The sequence below is a fragment of the Neophocaena asiaeorientalis genome, unplaced genomic scaffold (genome assembly GCF_003031525.2).
Source record: "Neophocaena asiaeorientalis asiaeorientalis breed wild unplaced genomic scaffold, Neophocaena_asiaeorientalis_V1.1 scaffold22, whole genome shotgun sequence".
In the NCBI taxonomy this organism is placed as follows: Eukaryota; Metazoa; Chordata; class Mammalia; order Artiodactyla; family Phocoenidae; genus Neophocaena; species Neophocaena asiaeorientalis.
In genome coordinates, this window is record NW_020174422.1 from 60423 (window position 1) to 85537 (window position 25115).

Consider the following 25115-nt stretch of genomic DNA (forward strand, 5'->3'; position numbering starts at 1 on the left):
GGGTGATTCTAATGGGAGCCAGACTGAGAATCACTGGGATCCATAAAACAACCTTTTCATTGTACAATGGAAGAAACAGTCACAGAGAAGGGAACAGGTGTTTCCACAGGATCACGCAAACTGTACGTGGCAGAGCTGAGGCTAGAACCTAGACCTCCCCACCACACTCTTCCCCTCATGCACCTGCTTCCCAGCTGGAGGCTGTGTCTTACTTCACACACTGAGTGAACGTGAGCCCCTGCCTCAAAACACAGGTGCAGGGTCAGGGGACACCTGGGCATAGTCCAGGGTCACCTGGGCATCCACATGTTTGTGCCGCTCAGTGGCAGGACCCAGAGTCCAATGCCTTGGCATCGTAAGAATGTGCTCAGGCTGGGATGAGCCAGGGGTCACATCCCAGGTCCCCATTATTCCTAGGCAGGTCTATCTCAAATGAGCCAGGAGAGGTAACGGTTCACACGCTGACGCATGTCCCAAAGCCTCCACTTCTCATAACCTAGGCTCCTCTCTTCCCTTTTTACTTCTGACTTAGTCATCGCATCCTCTACAGTTTTTAACAACAACAACAAGAGTTAAATCTCTACTGCTAAGACTCCAAGGAGGGGAAAAACAATATGGGAATTGTGGAATCAGGATTTCCTGTCCATTGCTAAGTAAACAGAACATCAGATTCTGGAGCCTGAAGGAAGTTCCTTCCAATACCCAGAGAGCCCACTGCCAACCTCAGGGGATTCGCTAGGTCCCTTCTGCCTCCTTTCGCCAACTTCCGCCCTCTCTGGCCAGGCCTGGCCGCTCCACAGCAGTGGGCCTGCTGCAGAGGGTCTAGGAGAGCACTGAGAGTGACAGTGAGGCAGTAACTGGAGGTTAGAAAGCAGAAGAGGTTTGGGGTTAAGGAGGTGCTGGATGACAAAGAGGGTGGGGGAGCCCATGCGATGACATGAGTTTGCAGAGGGATTTTCCTTTGGCCAAAGGGGCTAAGGCTGCCCAGGGCTAAAGGGATACACAAAGGAGTCAAGGGGCTGCCCCTTTTGGTGTCTTCAGGATAGAATCTTTCTTTTCTCTTGAAACTTCAGGCAAAGTCACCTGTCAGGTGAGTTCTTTATTTTCAGTGAGTTCAATAGACCAAAGAGAAAAGAGGTTATACAGAGACCTTATAAAGAAGAGGGTGGGGCTTCCCCGGTGGCGCAGTGGTTGAGAGTCTGCCTGCCAATGCAGGGGACGCGGGTTCGAGCCCTGGTCCGGGAAGATCCCACATGCTGCGGAGCAACTAAGCCCATGCGCTACAACTACTGAGCCTGCACTCTAGAGCCCGTGAGCCACAACTACTGAGCCCATGTGCCACAACTACTGAAACCTGCGTGCGTACAGCCCGTGCTCCGCAACAAGAGAAGCCACCGCAATGAGAAGCCTGCGCACCGCAGTGAAGAGTAGCCCCCGCTCATGACCTCCGATAAAGGAGGTGATGCGTGGGGTTTCAGTGAGTGACAGCCTCGCTGGACCCCAGTAAACATACCCTGGCCCACCTGGGAATCCAGAACACTCATCTGTTTCTCAAGACTATGTTTCCATTTTATTCTCTCGAGGACAATTTGTGTGAATTATACAACGTACGGGTGCTCGTATTTTCATTTGGGATCAATGGTTTGATTTAGGTGTGTTTCGCCAGCAAATGCATCAAACTAGACATCACAGGACTGAATACAATACATGTGCAAAAGTAGTCCCAGCATCCTGTGGTTTTGAGGTTCTGCTTACTGGCTGACATTTGGGTCAAATGTGCTGCTAGCAGATTCAGCCAATCAGAACTCAGTAAAGCCCACTCCTGAGTGTATTTCCCTCAGTTCTCAGAAATGGGCATCAAACTCTAGAAGCATTGCTATGGCACTTTATAAGCAACATAGATTAAATAGCTTAAAAAAAAACCAGCCATGACGAGTGATTAATAATAATAATAATACATACATACATATATACGATTCTATCCATCAAAAACAAATGGCTGCCAGTAGGGAGAATGCATGAGAGCAGATAATTTGAATTGATTTACACAGATAAAAACAGAAGATTCTGGAGGAATGCAATTTGCCTCATGCTACTTCCTTCATCTAGGGCCTAACCAGTTCTAGAACAGTTGTTCCCAGTCTTGACAACAAATTAGAATCTCCTGGGGATCTTTCAAAAGGCTTAAGCAAACGAAACAAAAATCCCTCCTATTTCCGGGCCTTCTGGACTGGATTAAGCCCAGGCACCAGAGTCTTTGAAACACTCCTCAGGTGATTGCAATGAACAGCATTAGAACTGCTGTTCCAGGGTCACTTTCGTCAGGGTTCTCAAGCCAAGAGATGAAGTGCCTTGTCTTTCCAATCCATGACAGGATAAGAAAAGAGTGAAGAAAAACACAGAGTAGATGCTGGTCCCAGCCCCTCACTCAGGATCCCTTGCCCTCAGCCTCTCCTGCTCACAATTCTCCCAGAGAAGAAAGAGGAGACCAGATTCTCCATGGACACGCCTGCCCTGCCCTGCCCCAGTCCTGGCCGCCTGAGGGGACCTGCGAGACCCCCCTGGCACCAGTGCCTGAGCTCTTTTCTTGTCCACATTTGCTGCTTTTGGCCAGAGGCCACTCCAGAGCTTCCAGAGCAGGGAATGTTCTTAAGAAAATTAAAGCTCCAAGCACAGGAGAGTGAAAGTGTCTCTGACTATAGGAGTGGGTGGCAGCTTAGAGTTGCTTTCATAAAAGCAGCCATCAGACCAATAATATATCATCATGTCTTTTTTACTGCAGTGTCTCGAGCAGCCATTACAAGAGGCAACAGGTTCATTTCATGGGCTCTAAAGCAGGACAGAGATGGATGGTGAAATGTGCAAGCAGGCGGATTCCAGCACTGCGTAGCAAGGGTTTCACAATGGGAGCTGTCCAGGGTGGAGCTTGGGAGGAAGTGGCCATTAATTAAGATGGTAGTAGAACGGGGCCCAGACCCCCTGCCAGGGAGGGAGGTTGGGATAAGCTGGCAATAAGGGGCCCCTCCCTCCAGGGCAGCATGAAAGGCGTGCTGGAAGGAGGAAGGGGGCAGTTCTTCATGCATAGAACACCTGCTTTGTAGAGCCAGTCAGCCATTCACTCGCCCTGCTCGTCCTCCTGTGAGCACCAGTCTCTCTGGCCAGGCCAGGGTCCTGGTCGTGCCCCATGGGGCTGAGGTTTGCCTGAGTGAAAGGAGGGTGCTGGAGACAAGCCCCTGGATTCTGGACAGAGGAGGGGGCCTGAAGGGGCCTCTGCTTAACCACCCTCAGCCTCCTGCCAGCTTTGGAAGGAATGAGGATAGACGCAGGAAGTGTCTCTCATGGGACACAGTAAAACCCCGTGACAAACTGCCTCACAACAGCATACATTCTGATATAGTGTGACGGGCAGTTGGCTCCCAGACTCCCGGAGCGCACAGCTTGCTGGCAGCACGGGCTTACTCTGGTCATTTTATAACTTTGCAGTAATGAGACCGCACATTTTAGATCCACCTATAGCTTTATGGCAGGGTTTCCACTGTACATATCAAGGCCTCTTATCCCAAACTCAGGAAACCAAAAGTATCAGACGCCGAACTGACCTCTATCTACCTTGCTGTTCCACCTGGCCACATTTCGCGAACTCCCTGTCCCCTGTCTGCAGCACCACGTGAATGGGGAAACGTCCGGCATTGTCCCTCCTCTCGTTCCACTGCAGACCCCATCACGTCATATCTGGCCTAGAGCCACAGCAGCTCACGCTGGCCAACCATCTGCCCCGAGACAATGCTGCTCGCCACTGTCTGATTGATCTTTGTAAGACACCTATTCACACTGCCCATCACACCACTCCCCCGTTCAAAGACCACTTCAGTGCCTCCAGTCACAGGATTCAAGTCAAAATCCTCCCTTGGCATTCTCAGCTGGCCTCAATCCACTTTCCAGTCCCATTCCCCACTCCTCTCCTGCACCAGCCTGCTCTCAGGCCAAGCAATCAATCAACTGCAGGATCAGTCATGTGTAGCAGGCCACTTTGTGCCTGGGGCTGGGCATGGCCCCCTGGTGGAGTATAAAAAATACTGGGACATTGGACTTGCCTTCAAGGATTTACAACCTCTTAGAGAACACGGTACATGTGAAAAGTTTGATAATGACACAGCAGTTAAAGAAGCACATAAGAGAGAAATGCCATGCTTCATTGCCAAGCAGTGCTGTCTGTGTTCAGCGTCACAAATCCTGAGACTCCACAGAGCCCAGGAGACTGGAGGGCCCCTAAATGCATTTGTGGAGATGAAAAAGGAATAAGGACACTAGCTACCAATGATGACTCGCTGGACTAGGCACTTCGTGAGCATTATTCCCGATCCTTACAGCTCCTCTGCCAAAAGTAGATACCATCTGCTTCGTCACATTTCCCCCTATTTTCCCCAGGAGAAAGCCAAAGCTCAAAAGGTTAAGTAACTTGCTCAATATCATATAGCTGGAAGATGACGAAGCTGAGATGAGGTCCCAGGTACATCCAATTCCACCACGCAAGTCCCTCCCATTATACCCCATTCTCTCCCCACATGTCAGATTCAGGCCAAGGTCTCTCTCCCCAGCCAGACATCTAGAGCCCTGAGGGAAGTGAGAGTGTTCCAGACCTATTTCATCTTGCCTCCCTCTTCTCACACCGACAGCCCCGTGAAGTGCTCTGAGCGTGGAAGGGCTTCACAAATGTTAGGTGCTTTGCTGATGGAGCCCTGTGCTGGGGCTGAGGGAAGCTTGGGTATCTGCCCACTGCGCTCGCCTCCCCACCACTCCCCGCTGTCACACCATGACCTTCTAGCCTTCTCCCTGGCCCTCCAGGCCTCTGCTCAGATCCCAGCACACTCCACCGGGGCTGGAAAACAACCCTTGGCAGCCTGGATGCCATTTGTCTCCCAAATCTTGAGGACAGATGGGCACAGCCAGGAGGTCCCTGTGTTGCAAAGGCCACAGAAGCCCACATGGCTGTGGCTATGCCAGCTAAAGGCAATTTTTGAATTATCTCCAAAATGAACGGGTGCAGCTCAGGGTAGCCTCACATGCTTAGGAGTCTGAGATACATTTGCATTTGGCTTTGGAACAGGCTTTTGTTTCCCCCTTAAACGTCAATGTCATTATTGCCAAATTTGTGAATCCACCTGAAGCTAAGGTATGGAGAACTGATTGCAGAAGCTGTTGGGAAGACAACGGCCCATCTCCACATGTTTCCTCACCTCCAACCCCCCCCATGCCAGGCCTTTCTGCCTCTTCTAAGTGGGGAAGTTACAGAAGCAAACTTGGGGCTGACTCAAAGTATCATCTATCTGCCCTCACATCTGCATAGCAAGTGCTGTGGTTTCAAAGATAAAGACCACTCTCTGAACTGAAGGGACTGAGAGTAAATCACGTGGTCTAGAGACGGCCACCAGGCCCTAACTGTGGGCTTGACAACAGGGATAACGACAGCCACCACCGTTTGCTCAACACATATATTCCCCAGGTGAGTGATAATGGTTTTGGCAGATTATCCCACTTATCCTTCACAAAAACCCTGCAGAGATTTTATGAGGAGGAAACCAAGGTTCAGAGAGGTTAAATGACTTGTCCAAAGGCACACAACTGGAGATTGCGCCAGGAATGCCATCCCAGGACGACCTGACTCCAAAGCTCCACCTCTTAAGCGCCAGCTCCCAGTGCGATCGGCAGGCATCTGCGTCTGGAGGCGCACCCGCCCGGCCGCCCGGCCGCCTTCCCGCGGCGCCCGCTTACCCCTGGCTGCGGTAGGCGGCACACCTCTCCAGCGGCACCCGCAGCACGCCGTCACTCAAGCCCACGAAGAGTGCGCGGGCGCTGTGCAGGATGCGCAGGCTGCGCAGCGGCTCCCGGCGCCCGGGGGGCAGCACGTGCAGCTCCTCCAGGTAGCAGCCGCGGAGGCTGCGGCTCGTCGTGGACAGCGCCTTCAGGATGGTGCCGGACTCTGGAGGGGCCAGATCAGGGTGGCCTTAAAGGCCCCGGAACCTCGCGGCCCAGCCCCTGCCGCTCAACCTCCTCCCACCCCGAGCGCCGGCGGGGCGGGGCGAGGCGGCCTCACCCGTGCCGATGTAGAGCACGTGGTAGAGAGTATCCTTGGCCTGCACAAGGTCCACCACGAGGTGTGAGAAGCGCACGCTGTCCTGGGTGACACAGGGCTCGGGTGTCACCGGCTGCACGGCCTCGCTCATCAGGAACAGGCGCTGTGCATCCTGCAGGCTTCGCTCCGTCAGGTTCTCGTTGGGGCCCACCTCGGGCAGGGTGCCGCACTGCGGCAGGGAACCGGGTCACGCATGACCAGCCGGCGGGCTGCCGCGGTCCCGTATCCCTCCTTCCTCGCAACCCAGACTCTGATTCTCCAATCCCTTCTCCCCGCCCCCCAAAGTCCCCTGCTAAGTGCCCTGCACCCTCTTCCAGGAAGATGTCTCATCTTTGGGAACTAAGGGAAAATGAGGCTGGGAAGACAGAGGATGAGGGACCTACCAGGGATGGAGAAGAGGACAAGGAAGATGAAAGGGGGGCTGGATTATCTAGAAACGGATCATATGAGTGTGGATAACAAGTGTCCTGTTATTTCATGCTGTCGCTGTAGGTGCCCCTCCCCCATGTTGGGCCAAGCCCTGCCTTCCCTCTCCCATGTCCCTATCAGCTCAAGGTTCTTATGCCTTCTGAACCAAAGCTGGAAGGCAACTACCATTTATTGAGCACCTACTACATTCTACAGACCACCTCAGGTGTATATCAACCCTCCAACGTATCTATGAGGTCGATGGTATTATCCCCATGTGCCAGATAAGGGTAAAGAGGCTCAAGGAGGTTGAGTGACTTGCCCAAGGTGACACAGAGAGGGCTAGATCTGGGTCAGGACTGTACTACTGAAAAGCCTGAGGTCTTACCCTGCTCCATTCTGCCTCCTGGTCAGGAAGTTGGATGGATATGCAAATCAACCATCTGCAGTTTTCTCTGTGCCATGGCTACTTCCCCTTCTCCACACTGGGGATGCTCACACCACCCATGGCTGGGCTCTGACCACTCCTGGCACTCAGAGATCCTCCAGGCATTAGTACCCATACTGGGTAGACTGCAAGCAAACTCCAGCTAAAAATCCCTGAATTCTGGCCAGATAGCTTGTGATTGCTCTCCTGGTTCCCTACACTGAGTAGAGCTGAGGTCCCCCCTCCCTGCCTCTCTGGAGGTGAGGGGTAACATTTAGAGATGGCTCAGAGCAGGCTCCCTTGTTCTGCATCCCACCCATTCTCCCTTTCTTGCTCCACAGTCTTGAGGTTACCACCCTTGTAGGGAACCATCGCGGACCCCACAGATGGGCATAGATCAGCAGGGACACATTTGGTGGTTGCACTAAGTAGCTGGGAATCGGCTTGCGGCTGGTAGTCTGGGGGAGGGTGGTATGTGAGGAGAGGGAAAGGGGAGGAGAAGCTGTACCTGGAAATTGGGGATGGGGTTGGAGATGGGGAGCCAGGCAGCCCTGGGGTTCTCCTGGTAGCGAAACGGGCCATTGAAAGCCTGAGAGATGGCACTGAGGTTGAAGGCGCAGACAGCAGATGCGGCAATGCTGTTTCTGAAAGGCAAGAGATGGAGGCACGCTGCCTTCCCTGGAGGCCTCGGCACCTTCCCCTTAAATCCCATGGCCAGCTGTCAAATCACAGCATGGCACAGCTCCAAGGCTTACTAGGCGCCTATGATGAGTCTGGTGCCTTCCGCACCACAGGGGTATCACAGAAGGAGGAAACATGGTTTTCACACCGTGGAAAGCCTCCGGGAAAGAAAGACCCACTGATGAGAAGCACTGGTAGATCCTTCTGTGCTACCTCCTCATCCCCTTCGTTTATTCAGTGGGAGGGTCAAATAAAGTCAATGGTTTTCAAACATTTTAGTCCCTGGCCCACTGTAAGAAATATATTTTATATTACAGCTCAGTAGGACACACACATACATGCACACATACACATTTGCAATGAATTTTCATGAAGCAATATGTACCCTTACTAAATACATTATACTCTGATATTTTTATTCCGATCGATTCTGCTTTATTTATTTTATTTTAAAAAAAGAGGGCTTCCCTGGTGGCGCAGTGGTTGGGAGTCCGCCTGCCAATGCAGGGGACACGGGTTCGTGCCCCAGTCCGGGAAGATCCCACGTGCCGCGGAGCGGCTGGGCCCGTGAGCCATGGCCGCTGAGCCTGCGCGTCCGGAGCCTGTGCTCCGCAACGGGAGAGGCCACAACAGTGAGAGGCCCGCGTACAGCAAAAAAAAAAAAAAAGAAAACCCAACAACAACTTCGTTGCCAAACCAGTAATGTATGCTGCAGCCCACCACCCGCAGCCAGGTGACCTCTCAGATCCCTTTCAGTCATGGATTCAGACGTTCCTATGAGTCTGATGTGGGCAGTTTGGAGAGAGGATACCACTACACCAAGTGTTTCCAGGGCTGTTCTCTGCACTCGGTCCCTCTCCCAAATGTGTGCATTTCGCTCCCCTCTGCCTGGTCGCAGTCCCCACTGTCTCCTCCAGGATCCTGCACTGTCCCTGCAGCCCGTCCGGTCTCCTCTGATCCATTATCCACACAGCAGCCGGAGTGAGGGTTACAAAATGCACATCTGAGCTAGTCCCTGTCCTCCTTCAAACCCTCCAATAACATCTCCTTACTCTTAGGATAAAGATCAAAACCCTTAAAGCAGTCTACAAGGCCCTTCCGGGCATAATCCTCCCATGCCCACCCCTCGGCTGACTCTCCCGTCTTCACCTGCCAGGTTCCTGCCACACGGGTCTCCTCTCAGTTCCTCAAACATTTTTTCCCACCCCAAGCTTTGCACATGTTGTTCCCTCGGGCTGCAATGCTCCTCTCCCCTAGCTACAGGATGATTCCCAGTCATCCTGTAGATGTCACTTTCTACAGGAAGCCCTCCCTGATCATCGACCCTCCACACTGATCACAGCTTCTCTGCACACTGCCCTTTCCCTCTGTAGGATTTATTACAGTTAAAACTGGCCCTTCTCGAGAATGTAAGGTCCTTATGGGCAGAGTCAGGGCTGCTCTTGCCCACTGGTGTGTCCCCCATCCCCCTGACCTCCACCATGACAAGAACCGGGGGCATGGCGAAGGTGCAGAATACGTAAACAATTTGCAGTCTACACTAATGCTGCTATTTTCCCTTGATGCCTCTGCAGTGACTCCTGCCCTTTGCTCACGGCTGCCCACCTTCTGCTGCTGACAGCAGGCTGGTCACTAAGTCCCCACTGTCAGCTCATGGCCTGTGCGGGCTGTGCTGCATGTCTGTCCCCTGGCTTGGATGGCTTCTCTGCTCCAGCTTCCCTGCTTTACTCTCCTCCCTGTCCATCCCCTTAGACTATCCTTCCTGTAGCTAACCTGGCCCTCATCCAGGGCCTGCTATCTGGGGCCCTAGGTAAGCAAACTCCACTCTACGCTTCATATGTTTCTGTCCTTACAAAGAACCCAGCGCAGCATCCTGTACAACAAATGTGTTTCTTGGTCTCTGCTGCCCATTCAGCATTCTCTATAAAAAAATCACCTGAATGGGTCAGCCTTTACACAGAAGAGGCTGTGGAAGGAGGGTCTCATGATCTCCATGAGGGTTACCCTTCCTCACACTTAGGAAACAAAAGGGGTTCTAATTCCCAGCCTGGGTTTTCCAGGGCAGTCGGGATTGCCAGAAGACTCTGACAGATTTAGCAGGATCATGGAGTCCTGAGGTTGGAAGGGTAAAGAGTCCCCTCTGAGCCTCCCCGATGGGCAGCTGCTGGACCCTCCTGAGGCTGCCATCCCCTCACTGAAGGCAGCCTATTTCACTTTCATCACCAGCAATTCTTCCTTCCCAGAGCCACAATCCAGCTCCTTTTACTTTCTTCATATCTGGCCTAGGCCTGCCCGTCACAGCAACCCAGAACAAGGGCTCACCTCTCAGGAGGCAGCGAGTCACAAAATCCTCAGAGGACCCAGTGCAGAAGGCACAGCAATCCCCATTTTACAGAAAGAGAAACAAGGGCTCAGAGAGGGACCTGCCCAAAGCCATCAGGCTTCGAAGCAGTTCAGAGCGCATTCCTGACATCCGGGGCGGGAGCGGGGAGGGCAGGGACTCACACATTGGTGGTGAAGACCCCGTAGATGAGGTCCTGCTCCGGCAGGTGGAAGGCACTCTGCAGCTCGTTGTAGTAGAAGGGGACCTCACCCGGGCGGGAGCAGTTGAGCCGGGCCTTCATGAACGTGGTCCAAGTGTCCTCCAGCAGGAACCGGCCCCCCATGTCATTCTTGCACACGCGGGCCACCCGAGAGTACACGGTGCGTCCACAGTCATGCTCCACCGCATTCTCCCGCAGCAAGAAGTATGCGAACAGCCCGATATCATAGGCTGCTACAAAGTTTGGCTCTGGGGGCAGAAGAGGAACAAGGGGTGGGTCAGGCCAGGAGGGAGGAAGGGGCAGAGTTGGGAGTACTCGACTACTTCCATTTCCTCAGATGGGTATCCTGACAACCCCCCACCAGCTTGGTGACCTGGGGGCTCTAACCCTGTTCCCACCTCCAACGCAAAGTGCAGTTATAATAATAGTTAACACGGATGACTGAGCACTCACTGTGTACCAGACACTGTTCTAAGTACTTTATATGGATTAACCCGTTTGGTCCTCTTAACAAGCTATGAGGTATATACTATGATCGTCCCCATATTACAGATGAGACCATTGTGGCACAGAGAGGTCAAGTACTTGCTCAAGGCCACACAGCTCGTTAGTGGAGAAGCAGGGATTCAACTCCAAGGGGCAAGAAACTCAAATCACCCTCCTCCGATCTCTTCTTTCCCATAACCTTTCCTCCTCATCAATTCCTAACTCTTTCTCTCCCTTCGTAGCCTGCCCTCTATCTGCTCTGGGTCCTCAGGACATCTGTGATTTCATCCACAGTCCCTCTCCAACATGCTGTGGTCCTTGGGCGACCATCTGCCCCACTCTGGTTGGGCAGGAAGGAAACTGATGGGGGTCAGGGTGGGCTGGCTGGCTTAGGACCAGGGGAGCCCCCCGGGGCTGGATCTCCTTACCATTGAGCCACTTGGAGTTATACTGGGCGGTACGAAGCGGTGGCCTGCTGCCCAGGCTGCGGTAAATGGCAGGGTCCCGACCTGAGAAGTCGATGACCGTGGCTGCGTAGAGCTCCCCCTGGGAGGAGATGACGGCTGTGGAGTTGTGGCGTGGGTCGTAGGGGCAGCGGGCCACACCGTTGATCTTCTCCACAGTCCGGCTGAGGTTCCCCACCTGGGGATAATGGGGAGATGGGGCGCTTTTCCCCGAGACCCTGGGGCTGCCTGTTCTTTCCCCTCCAGAGTTTTGTTTCCTCCTGCGTCCCTGGTCTCTCTAGGCCTCTGCTTCCCTCCCCCGCCTCCTCACTGCCCACCCCACAGTCCCTCTGAGGGAGCAGCCGTCGTGGAGGGGAAGGTGTGCCAAGAGTCAGGGCAATTGCCATAATTGCCTCACCTCTAAGGTGAGGTTGAATTTTGATGAACAATGAATAATTTTTCAGTGTAAGGATGCCCCCAATCTTGCCTGGGACATACTGATACTAACATACCGTCTGTTTTTTACCTGAAATTCAAATCTAACTGGGCATCCTTTTCGTTTTGGTTTTTGTGTTGAACTGACAGCCCCATTCCCAGGCTGTGTGCCTGAGTGAGGGAACCTCTTGGTGTCCCCCTCTGTCTGCCGGACGCTGCACAGCCCTCACCTGTCTGCTGGAGCACACTGGCGAAAAGGCATTGGTCCCACACATGAACACTTTCCGGCCAGTGACAATCAGGACTCGCACGTAGTTCTGACACTCCTCCTGAAGCAACAAAGGGGAAGTAATAGAGGGACAAGCTCTCCAGCTGCAGAGCTGGGTGTCTTTCCGTCACGCCACATATTTGCACCGCAAATATTCGAAAGCAGTCTGCTCCGGATCCACCACACTCTGAAGCTGAGGTTGCATCTGTGGATGTCTCCCCTCCCCACCACCTCCCTCCCAGGCCAGCTCCCTGCCTCACCGCCCATTCAGATTCTCAGGGTGCATCCTCGCCTGCACCAGGAGCCCCTGGCTCCTCCAGGCTGGGCCTCTCATGCAGGTGGCCTCGTGCCGACACGGTGCCCCTCCATCCCTACAACCACAAGCCTCCCGCCGGCTCTAAGCCAGGCCCCTGGCTGCCAAGGCCACGTACCTCGGTCTTCCCTTTGCTTTGGCAGGAGCGGCGTGTGTCCTCGTTGGAGGCCCACTCTGTGGCCTGTGGGAGGAGCACACAGACATCACACGGCTGTGCCCCTCACAGCCAGAGCAGGCAGCAGCCGTGGCTGGAGAGGACAGAGAGCTGGGAAAGGGCCAGCCACGGCCTGCAGGGTAAGGTTCCTCTCACAATATCCACGTGGACCCGGCAGGGCTGCCAGACTCCTTACCCCTAGACACCCCCTCAGCCCAAAACCCTCCATACCTGCTCGGGTCGGGGAAGCCTGGAGTAAAAACCGCCTTAGCCCACATCGTCCCCACGCAGCTCTGGCCTGGGACCTCCCCAGCCCTTCCATCCCCAGGTTAGCCAAGGAACTTTGAGTGGCCAAGGACCTTCATTTCCACCCCAGGCCCTGAGTGGGAGATTGGAATTGTGCCTCCAGTATGTGCCAGATGTCCCTCGAATGAACGGGAGGCAGGGAGGGAGGAAAGGCTAGATCGGCCAATCTTAGATACAGGAGATCGATTTCACCTGCCCACTACAACCCTGGAAAGTTCTGCATGGCTTGCCGCTGGTATGTGGTAGAGCAGAGATTGGAACCCACATCCCTGGTTCAAAGGCTACGTGTTTTTTTCCTCTTCATCCCACTGTTTCAAGGACCTAGGACTTCCCCTTTCTTACTTGCTACCCTCGCCCCACCTCTGTACAGGCTGCTTCCTTGTTTCCCTGTAGTATCACTCATGCTCTATCGTGGGGTCATGTTTTGGGGACACAGCTTCCACTCAGGGACTCAGAGGACATTGCATGTTCTCCAGTGCCCAGGGCTTTAGAAGAGGGCTGTCCCCACCAGAAAACGCTGTTCCCCTTCATCTGTTCTGCCTATACTCTCTGAGAGCCCTCCCAGTCACCAAAGAGCAGCTGGAGGGAGAAGTGATACCCTTCATGTCCAGGCAGTGTCAGCCCTGGAGTGTGGCTCATTATATACTTCTGGGTCACATGTATAAACATGAACTGCCTACCTGTCCTGGGAGAGGGAGCCCTGAGCAAGCAGCTCCTCTATCCAAATGGGCAAACAAAAAAAAAAAAAGAAAAAGAAAAAGAAAGAAAAACAACCCACTTGCTTTTAATTTCTAACAAAGATCCTTCTAGGCGTGCAGTCACTGCCTGCCGAGCTCCAGGACCCAGGATGTGGGAGGGGAAGAGGTGCTGGGAGCCGGAGCGGCAGTCCAGGCTGCAGCTTACCCACAGCCCCAGGGCGCCTGCCTGGTGGGGCAGTGGGAGGGCTGACTTCTGCAGACCCTGGATTTGGGAGCTGGGTGGTGAGTTTGGTCATGCCTCCATCAGATGGATGACCAGGCTGGGCTCATCCTGCCATGCCAGGCCTGGAGCTCAGGTCTCTGCTCCCAGACCTTGGAGAAGGGCAAATGACCCCTGGCATCTGGCCACAGAGCCATGGGCTTCTGGCCAGGAACAATGGAGCCATTGTCATACTCAACACCACATCAGCTCCAAGACTGAGCCTGATGTGAGAAGAAAGAGGGATATGAACAAGCAAACTCAGGGCCTCTGGGGGCAGAAAAGGGCAATGACCCACATATACTGCCGATGTCCAGGCCTAAAGCTCTGGACAGTGGGTGGCTGCAGGGGGACTGTGTGGACAAAGGGGCCTTGGGGTCCCTGAGCACCGGGGCACTTTAAAGGGGTCAGCCTTATTTCTAAGGGGGTGGGAAACCCATTGTGAGGGTTGGGGCTCATGGGGGACAGCTGTATACAATCAAAAGGTGTAGACAAAGTCACATGGAGCTGAGCACCAGGACAGGCACTTGACACACCTCTCTCTTCATTTTACAGGTGAGGAAAATGAAGCTCAGAGAAGGTGAGCAATTTTCCCAAGGTCACAAAGCTAGTAAGCAACAAACCCAAGATGCAAACCCAGACAGCTGACACTAGAGCTAAGCTCTCTCTGTTACATCCTGCAGCCTCTCACAGTGAGTAGATTTCTCAAACCAAAAGTTAGAACATATGGCCTGAAAAGAATATGTATATTTATAATGACAACAGCACAGAACAGGCTTGAGTCATTTTATTTATTTTTATTTAAAAAAATATTTTTATCAAAATAATGATGCGCAGAGTTGAAAAAGTTAAATAGTATGAAAAAGTAATTTAAGAAGCCCCCAGCAACCGACTCTTCCCACACCCGAACCCCATTTCCCAAGGAAACTACTTTAGACTCCTTTAGCTATTTTTCTGTATGTGTTTTTATAAAATCCAATTTCTCAAAAATATGTGTCATGGGCTTCCCTGGTGGCGCAGTGGTTGAGAGTCCGCCTGCCGATGCAGGGGACACGGGTTCGTGCCCTGGTCCGGGAAGATCCCACATGCCGCGGAGCGGCTGGGCCCGTGGGCCATGGCTGCTGAGCCTGCGCATCCGGAGCCTGTTCTCCGCAACAGGAGAGGCCACAACAGTGAGAGGCCCGCGTACGGCAAAATAAAAAAAAATATATATGTGTCAATCTCAGACTTCATCTTCTGACTTCCTGTTACGGAGGTGAAGATTTTTTTCCACTTACCCATCCCCATTTCTCCCCACCCCAAAGCACACATACATTTCCCCTCTCCCTGTCCTCCCATTATAATTATGTAATATTTTAATATAATTATTTAATACTTTAAAATCAACACCGGTATTTACTTTATTGTGAATGTGTGAAAATTGTTCACTGCTACCAACTAGAACCCCAGATTTCACTGAATGTAAGACACCACCTATCGTAACAGGAACCATGAAGAAAGAAAACGTACTGGCGAACTCCTTTATTACTTACATTTTTAAAGTACGCTTATTGGAAGTGCTTAGATATATATTTAATCAGATATTAATCTTGTGCACTCAAAAAAGAAAAATGTAAGCAAAATTAATTAAATATTCTTAAACCTTCTCTGAATTCAGAGTTCATCTCTTCTGAATCACTTTTCTATTGTCATCAGTGCTCATTTTCTTTTGTTTTGTTTGTTTGCTTGTTTTAGACTATCGTTTTTTGAACCACCCAGGAAGCCAGTGATGCAGCAATTCTTCAAGAGTATTCCTCTCTGGTTTCCAGAATTTTCTTCCAAGTCATTGCCCCCATTCTGCAGGTTGGATGCTGGCACCTTCTTGATCTTACCAGCAGGTGTCCACAGAAGGTTTTCTGACCAACCAGGACTCCTAGTCCCTCCTCATATGATCCTAAAATGGTTTGTGGGCTGAGATATCAATGGGTGGCTGTTGCTGGGTGAGAACACCAGGAATAATGACCAAGTTCACACCTTCACAGGTAGAGACAACTCCATCAGGACTGTGGTCTGGCCAATGGTGACTGTAAGATGCCTTTGACAGAAAGACATGGCCTGACTTCAGACTCAGCAAAATGTGAAAACATATGCCTCTGAGAATCAATGAAATATTTCTATTCCGATGAGGTATCCTTTCTTGACCAACTTTCTGTTTTTCCTGGACTGAATAATTGTCTTGATTTTCTTCATGGGCTTCTTTTACAATGTACCTATCACTGATTTTTCCCTAATGCCCAACAGTCCCTCTCAATACCATCTGCTAACTGTACTCACAGATGGTTCAGATAACCTGTTAATTCCAATTCTTTTCCTCCTGCCAGCCTCCAGCCTCCTGCCCCAGTATGACCTGGTTGCTCTTGAGGTCTCCTGCTTGGCTGTTAACCTGGGACTTACCTCCACTCCTCTCCTGTTTGCTGAATCCTGTGTTTCCCCTTTCTTGAATTACTTGCTTATTTTGGTAGAACACATCTCCAGTATCTTCCTATGAAAAGGAACATGGTAGATCAATTTTTTAAAATTCTTGCCTGTCTGATTCATTCTATCTTCATACTTGATTGATCGTTTTGGTATAGAATTCTAAGTTGAAAATAATTTTCACTCAGAATTGTAAAGGCATTTATTCCTCCATTGTCTTCTAGATTCCAGTGTTGCTACTGAGAAGTCTGGTGTAATTCTTATTCCCAATCTTTTGTAGTGATCGTTTTCTTTTCCTTTTTCTCTTTAGAAAAAAAAGCTAAAAGCTTTTAGAATCACCTTTGATAACAGTATCCTGAAATTCACAGTGATGTGCCTTAGTGCAGGGTCTCTTTTGGGAACTCAGTCAGCCCTTTCAATGTGAAGACTCATCCTCTATTTTGGCAAATTTTCTTATGTTATTTCATCCATAATTTCTTCCTCATTTTTTTCTCTGTTCTCTTTTTTGTAACTCTTATTAATCCAATCCACTGTTGGCCCTTGTGCATTGATCCTCTAGTTTTCTGTTATTTCTCATTTTTTTCTGTTTTTCATTTCTTTTTTTTGTCGTTCTAATTTCTGAGAGATATTTCTTCAACTTTATCTTCTAATCCTTCCATTCAATTTTTATTCCCAATCACTTTTTAAATTTTCATTTTTAATTTAATGTTTTATAAACAAAATATATTCTTATATCTCAGAAGATTCTAATTAGTTTTTAAAATTAACTTACAAAGTGTTTTCTTGTATGTCTTGCATTGTCCCTGTTTCTTACAGCTTCCTTCATTCTGTTTGCTTGTTTGGTTTGATCTTTCCCTTTCACTGTAGAGGCTTTCCTCAAATGTATGGTGATTTTTGGCTATTGATATTTAAAAATAAATCATTAACCATTTCCCACTGAAAGGAGCCAAGGTTTTTTGGAGTAACGACTAATTCTAGGTCTGGGACAGGAAATGTACAAGGTGAGCCTAGATATCTCCTCACACCAAATAGTAAGGAAGCAAAGACCACTAGGGTCATAGTGTCACAGGGCCAGGAGCCAATTTGAAGAGGCCCCCTACTGGCGAAAGATGGGATAGTCATGAGAGATAAATGTAATAGGTTGCAACACCCACAATGTTTAAAGCCATGAGTCCGTAATAATAATAAAATTAAATTAACTGATCATCATTGACAGATACTTCCAAGCCAGTTCATTATTTGAAAACTGGTGAATAAAGACAGAGTATCAAATATTTATCCTGCCTTTTCTATATGACTGTATCATTGGGTAATCAAATAGGAGATGAGGAGAAGTTTCTCCTTGTAGAAGTAGTCCAGCTAATATACTGTAATACCTAAAGAATTAATGGATCTGGGAAACAATCATCAATGGCTGCTAACATTAAAAAAAAAAACAGAGAAAATCGGATACTATGTACCTCCTAAAAATGTACACAATAACACCTCTGAGGTAATCTTGCCAGAATCTAAACTAAATAAAGTCTTTAAATCTAACAATCAATTCACAGATGACACAGGGAACAGAGGAATACATTAAATTGTACCATTTGGATTACAATCAGCAAAGTCAGGATTGTGGGAAACACTACAGGACAAATGACCAGTTTTCTTCAATAAATAAATTGCACAAAGAGAGAAAAAGAAATATTGTTCTAGCCCCGTACCCCATCAGTGCGATTTCACCTTTCCTGGAATCTCCAAATTTGGAGGCTTACCAGTTGGGTCTTTAAATAAAGGGTCTTAAAGCAGGAGGCATAACCCTCCCAGACTTCAGACAATACTACAAAGCTACAGTAATCAAAACAACGTTGTATTGGCACAAAAACAGACAGATGGATATGTGGAACAGAATAGAGAGCCCAGAAAAAAACCCACACTGTAGGGTCAATTAATCTTTGACAAAGGAGGCAAGAATATAAAATGGGAAAAAAGTCTCTTCAGCAAGTCGTGCTGGGGAAGTTGGACAGCTGCATGCAAATCAATGAAGTTAGAAGACACCCTTACACCACGCACAAAAATAAACTCAAAACAGCTTAAAGACTTAAACATAAGATATGACACCATAAAACTCCTAGAAGAGAGCATAGGCAAAACATTCTCTGACATAAACTGTATCAATGTTTTCTTAGGTCAGTCTCCAAAGGCAATAGAAGTAAAAACTAAAATAAACAAATGGCACCTACTCCAACTTACAAGTTTCTGCACAGCAAAGGAAACCACAAACAAAATGAAAAGACAACCTACGGACTGGGAGAAAATATTTGCAAATGATGCGACCAACGAGGGCTTAATTGCCAAAATATACAAGCAGCTCATGCAACTCAACAACAAAAAAACCCAAACAACCCAATCGAAAAATGGGCAGAAGACCTAAATAGACATTTCTCCAAAGAAGACATACAGATGGCCAATAGGCACATCAAAAGATGCTCAGTATTGCTAATTATTAGAGAAATGCAAATCAAAACTACAACAAGGTACCAGCTCACACCTGTCAGAATGTCCATCATTAAAAATTTTATAAATAACAAACGCTGGAGAGGGTGTGGAGAACAGGGAACACTCTTACACTGTTGGTGGGAATGTAAACTGGTGCAGCAGCTATGGAAAAAGTATGGAGGCTCCTCAAAAAACTAAAACTAGAGTTGCCACATGATCCAGCAATTCCACTCCTGGGCGTATACCCAGACAAAAGTATAATTCAAGAAGATACATGCACCCCTATGTTCACAGCAGCACTATTTACAATAGCCAAGACATGGAAACAACCTAAATGTCCATCAACAGATGAATGAATAAAGAAGATGTGGCATATAGAGACAATGGAACGTTACTCAGCCATCAAAAAGAATGAAATAATGCCATTTGCAGCAACGTGGATGAACCTAGAGATTAGCATAATGAACAAAGTAAGTCAGAAAGAGAAAGACAAATACCATATGATATCACTTATATGTGGAATCTAAAATACGGCACAAATGAACATATCTACAATACAGAACGACTCACAGACATGAGAATAGAGTTGTGGTTGCCAAGGGGGGGAGGGGAGGGAAGGAATGGGAGTTTGGGATTAGCAGAGGCAAATTATTCTATACAGGATGGATAAACAACAAGGTCCTACTGTATAGCACAGGGGACTATATTCAATATCCTGTGACAAAACAAAATGGAAAGGACTATGAAAAAGTATATATATATATGTATATGTATAACTGAGTCACTTTGCTGCACAGAAGAAATTAGCACAACTTTGCAAATCAACTACACTTCAATAAAATTTTTTTTAATGAAAAAAAAGGGTCTTAATCTCCCTTTACTGGGGGAGGGGTAAATGGAGGAAGGGATTACTGTGTGGGATGGGACAGGAGATCTGGGTTCTGACCTCTCAATTTAGATAATTTCAACCATTTCCCCCTTTTAGCCTTGTACCTCATCTTCACATTCCACAATATCCAACACCCCAATTTCTGAGGCCTTCTGGGGAGTCATGATGCTTCTCTGCCATATCTCCCTCTGTAAACTGTCCTGCTCTACCAAATTGGTTATGATTTGCTCCATCCATTTCCCACCTTCCCAGAATACATTTCATCTCTTCTCTACTGACATCTCTTTTGTTCTCTCTGTCATTGCAGATCTGTACCTTTTAAATTTTCTCACTGTCCTTTTAGTGAATTTGGTGAAGGAGTGGAGATAAGATGTGTATGATCAATCGGCCATGCAGAATGCCTTAAACTAGGACTGTCCCAGAAATTCCAGGATGGCAATCTCTAGTAAAGAGAAACTGCATGGTTTTCTGGTATGGGGAAAGCAGTTGAGACAGCCAGGAATTGGATAATCTCCTTACAGACTCAGCAGCACCCGTGGACACCAGAGACGATGGCTGAACATTAAAACAGCTGAACATTAAGTCCACCACTCATCAGAGTTTAGATTTCAAAAAACTATGGAGCTGCCATTTTAGTTTGGACAATGTGAAGACAACTAGAAAAGAGCTCAGGATCAGCCTCACCATCTGCCCAGGCGCAAACAAAGCCCCATGTGCATCCTGATGCATATGTGCAGAACAGTCCCCATGTCTGCACATGCAGGACATGTGGCAGCCCAAGATCATAAATCCATTGCAATTAGGCCTCCAGCCATGTCATCCTCTGGAACTGCTGTGGCACAGGTGGCTCATGAGCTCCTGATTGACCAATCCAAGTAAGCTTATCATTCAGCATCCCCCCGACACTGTCGACCACTCGCCACCTTTTGATCCCCCACACCAGTTTATTAAGTTACAGTGATAAATGACAATCACTGGTGAGCTGATTTGGTTTCCCCTCCCCTTCTGCAAGCACGGGCGTGCGCGCGCGCGCGCGCGCACACACACACACACACACACACACACACACACACACACACGCAGGCACGCACGCACCCTGCCCCCTCTGCCGCACGCACCCTGCCCCCTCTGCCGCTACCTGCATCTCTCCTCCCTTGTTGCTTAGAGACTTGGAAGGAAGCTGGGTTTTTCTATTTTCCTTAAGGCAGAGTAGTTTACACAAATTGTTTAACAGGGGTTAGGTACTTAGAAGTCCTTTTAATGGACACTGGTTTGCATGAACTGTTTGTATCTAGATTTTTCTTTAAGGGATGTTAATTATTTAAACTATCAATAAAGCACTGAGGTTTAAGTTTGGTTAAATCATACCCTGGGGCCACGTGGGAGGATCAGTTGTCTGTAATGGAGATTTATAACTGCGTGTGTGCACCAGGCAGGACGGAGAGTAAAGGAAGCTGGGCTGGGGAGCAGGGAGGCCTTGACCCTGTCTCCTCTTCAGCAAAGGGGTGCAGCTCATTTTTAGCATTTAGTTGCTGTAAGCCAATTGTGATAGCAGATGCTGTGGACTGAAAGCTTATGAACAGGAACCCAAAGCCCCAGACAGGGCAATGGAGGAGCGCTCAATGAAGTCCAGCTTTCGTGGTCAAAAGGCAGGGCTTTCTTATCAGAGTACAAACCAGGAGACCAGAGGCTGAGGTCGGCCTCCTGCCTGGTCGAGGGGATGCTGGACAGCCCGCTCTAACTTCTCTCTCGTTCCCTCCTCTTTGTGGCTAGGTGGTTCCCCTATGGTGGGGAGGTGAGGATGTGAACATGAATTGTATTTATTTATCTCCTTAGCTCTGTTACAAAGAATCCAATCTGAACTCCTGGAGTCAGGCCCTAAGAGACACCCTGGGAAGGTGGTAAAACCAATTCCTGGTGCAGTTGTGGCTGGTCTGTAGAAAAGCCTTCAGAAAAGCCCCAGAGGCCCAGCTCCTGCCTCAATCATGAGTGATAGGGCTGGCAGAAGGTACCTTCCCATGGCTGGGACCAGATCCACACGGAGCAGAATGAACCAAACACCAGGCCTCAGCATCAAGCCGGAGGGTCCTAACATCTGGTAAGGTACGGGACCCAGGACCTGCCGGTCAACTGTCAAGGACACCTGGGGAAGCCGAACCAGTTGGGCAGCATCTACAAAAAAGGCCGTAACATCCTAGAGCAGTGGTTCCTATATCTGGCTGCACAAAGGAATCACCTGGGAGCCTTTAAAAATCCCAGTGCCTGGCTGTGCCCTAGAACAGAACCTCTTAGGCATCAGTGCTTTGTAAGGCTCCTCTGGTGATTCTAGTGGGCAACCGAGGGAGAGCCAGTGTCTAGTCAGGCTAGCTCCAGTCCCATCCTGATTTTTGCTACCCAGCTCTGCAAGCCAGAAACCTAGATGGCACCACTGTAGTCCAAGCCTTCGCTAAACCCTCCAGGGCTGCCAGCTTCCCAACTCTAGGGGTCACCTTCACACAGAAGACAATGTGCCTGGTGCTCTGGGGAGCCGTGTGATGCTGTGACGCTGTAAGATTCTGCCACCTGAAGATCATTTCCTTTCTTCTCTCCATCCCCACTCTGCTGCCTTAATTCAATTGTCCCCAACAATCATCGGGATTATTGCCGTTTCTCCTAACCAGTTCCTCTGCTAATGCATTCTCTGCATTGGGCTGGGTGATCTGAACACCAAATCTGTTCATGCCACTTCTCGGCTTATACCTCTTTGCCTTCAAAATAAAATATGGACCCCTCTGCTCAGCCATGAAGACCCTCTGTGATGTAGACTCTCTCTCTTCCTGGGCCTCATCTCCTACCTTTATCCCACTCCCACCCCATGATCCTGCCACACTGCCCCCTCAGTGCTCCAAGGTATTTCATACCTTGTCTCCTCCTTAGCTGCCTGGCCAAACCCCATCCTTCAAACTGCTGCCCAAGGGCAGCTCTCTGGGAAGACTTTTCAGACCCTGCGGAGGCTGGGGGTTCCTCATGCCTCTGGGCACCTGGCACCTGGCATGCACCCCTTCTTACATGCTTCCCACAGCACTGCCATTATTTCTGTGCATCTGTCTCTCTTTCCCCACTTTGGCCACTTTACTGTTCCAGAAGACTTTCATTTGCTGACCATGGGAACTTAATAAAAAGCCAACTGCCTCCTGAACATAAGGCAGGACGCTTGGATCCACTTCCTCCCACCCACTTCGGACCATCTGTGCACTGGCTGTCCCCAGGCCCTGACCTGCAGGGTTTGGCATCTTGGCTTCATTTCCCATGGAAGTCACTTGGAAACTAGGCTCTGGCTGGGCTGCTTGTGACCAACCAAGCTGGCAGGACATGGGATGCTGCCTCTGGGAATTTACTCCACCTTGCTCCAGCCCAGGCCCCAGGAACATGTCCCATCCAGGAAAGGGAATCATTTATGATCTCTTATGCTTGCTCCTTCAGGCAAGGGACAGAGCCTGATTCACCTTGGGATCTCAAATGCCTAGTACCATGCCTGGGACAGCACCCAGCATATAGTAGGTATTCCATAAATGTTTGTTAATGTTTATTAATGTTTATTAAAAATCGATGAATGGAATTTCTTTTCAATTTCCCCTAGTTCTTCCTGGCTCCTCCTTTTGGATGGTCACACCTTTTCTGCTCCCTGTGGAGCACCTCCTCTGTGGCAACCAGCTGCAATGGCCCCTGGGGGTCTAGAACCAGGTGCAGCTAGAAGAAACTAGACCAGAGTGTCACACTAGCTCACCAAGGAGGTCTCCCCTTCCCCAACTGCCCTTTGTAGTGAAACACGATGCCAAATAGCCCAGGCCCTGACTAACTCCTTGTACCATTCTCTAATTAGGTTGTGTGTATCACTCATCATCTTTTCCTGGCTGTGCTGTGAGCCCTAGCGGCCAGAGACTCTGCTTGTCTTATAGCCCCTCCTCCCCCAGCTCACTTTTTTTTTTTTTTTTGCGGTACGCGGGCCTCTCACTGTTGTGGCCTCTCCCGTTGCGGAGCACAGGCTCCGGACGCGCAGGCTCAGCGGCCATGGCTCACGGGCCCAGCCGCTCCGCGGCATGTGGGATCTTCCCGGACCGGGGCACAAACCCGTGTCCCCTGCATCGGCAGGTGGACTCTCAACCACTGCGCCACCAGGGAAGCCCCCAGCTCACTTTTGATACACAGCAAGTCCTCAAGGAACACTTGATCACTGGAGACCGGCAAGCCTCCCCTGGACACAGGAACTGAGGCCCTCCCCTCATTGACAAAGAGATGGCCTTCCTTTCTCTAGAATGTCCAGCCTCTGCTGAGATGATATGGCATCTGTTTCTCAATCTGGGATAAATGTTCTGGATCAAGGAGTCCCATCAAAGTGCCTCCCAAAGCACTTAGGGAATTATGCTGGGGGAGTCCTTCTTGGCAGCAGATAACAAATCAGTCGCAGCTCAGTGAAAACAATGAGCTACAATGGGATCACTCAGGCCAGGCTAAGAAAGGAACCAGGGCCACCCTTTCCCTCGAGGCCCAAACCCAGAGACCCTCCTGTGGATTTAGCAGCTGGACTTGGCATGACCAGCCGTTCCAGTCTGCCCAGTACTGTACTGGTTCTAGTGAAAGTCCTGCGTCCTGGGAGCCCTCAGTCTAGGCAAACAGGAGCACCTAGCTCCTGTCCTCACAACGCAGGAGCCCTGCGTGTGCCCCCGTGTTTCTGTGGCCACGCCCCCACTTCCAAATATCTTCCCAGCCATTACCCCCACTGCCAGTGTGAGTCCACAGCCAGTGAAAAGAACACAGGGCTCCTGTTTTCAACCCTGGGGGTTGAATTCTGAATCTCACTCCTTGTGCTGCCCTGGCCCCAGCCCCCAAATACCAGGGAAATTACAGGGAAGGGAAGCAAATGTACCTGAAGGAGGGAGACATTGGCAAGGCTGAGTCTGAAGAGGTAGTTCCTGTGAAAACAGAAACAGAGATGGTAAGTCAGGCTGGTTCTGCAGGTAGGCCTCCAGGAACAGCTTCCTGGCTCCTGCCTCATGGGGTGCCAGGACTGGGTGCCGACTGCAGACGGCTGACAGTGGGCCGACCCCAGGGAGAGCTTCACCTCCATTTGCTCATTTAATCTGCACTGCCACGCCGGGAGTAGAGAGAAAACTCCATTTTACAGAAGAGGAAACAGTTTGGGTAAATGGCCCTAATCATAGAGATAGTAAGTGCAGGATGTGGGATTGAAACCCAGACGCATCTGCTCCCAAAGCCCACGCTGTCTCTGTTCCCCGCCATCCCAGCAGGCCCAGGGCACAGCCTCCCACACCCCCTTCCCAACCATGGAACCTGTTTCTGTTCAACATAAAGCCTCATGGAGCTCTTGTGGGGACCCAGGCAGGTCATCTTCCTCTGTCCCTCGGCCACCTCCCAGGCCCAGCCTGTCTCCTCTTGCCCAAACTGCCCCTCTGCCACCTCGTGTTTCCTCTCCTCCACATCGCCACCTGCACGGGGCTGCCAGATTCATCCTCCTCAAACACTGCTTTCATCATATCAGCCTGCTGCTCGAAAACCTTAAATAAGGAAACTTATATCCACACAAAAACCTGCACACGGATGTTTATAACAGCTTTATTCATAATTGCCAGAACTTGGAAGCCACCAAAATGTCCTTCAGTAGTTGCGTGGGTAAACTGTGGTGCATCAAGACAATGGAATATTATTCAGTGTTAAAAAGAAATGAGCTATCGAGCCA

At 49.9% G+C, this 25115-nt stretch overlaps 1 protein-coding gene across 4 annotated transcripts in view; it reads right to left on the bottom strand.

Annotated features, from left to right (window-relative positions):
* SEMA5B (semaphorin 5B) overlaps positions 1-25115 on the bottom strand; it is a 125924-nt gene that overhangs the window by 7231 nt on the left and 93578 nt on the right. For all 4 annotated transcript variants that reach the window (XM_024756518.1, XM_024756517.1, XM_024756520.1 and 1 more), the window contains exons 4-11: positions 24285-24330; positions 12256-12318; positions 11787-11885; positions 11107-11320; positions 10155-10440; positions 7477-7612; positions 6095-6302; positions 5773-5980 (exon numbers count right to left, since the gene is read on the bottom strand). In XM_024756518.1, the coding sequence (XP_024612286.1) occupies positions 5773-5980; positions 6095-6302; positions 7477-7612; positions 10155-10440; positions 11107-11320; positions 11787-11885; positions 12256-12318; positions 24285-24330 (1260 nt within the window). The remainder of the gene's footprint in view (positions 1-5772; positions 5981-6094; positions 6303-7476; positions 7613-10154; positions 10441-11106; positions 11321-11786; positions 11886-12255; positions 12319-24284; positions 24331-25115) is intronic.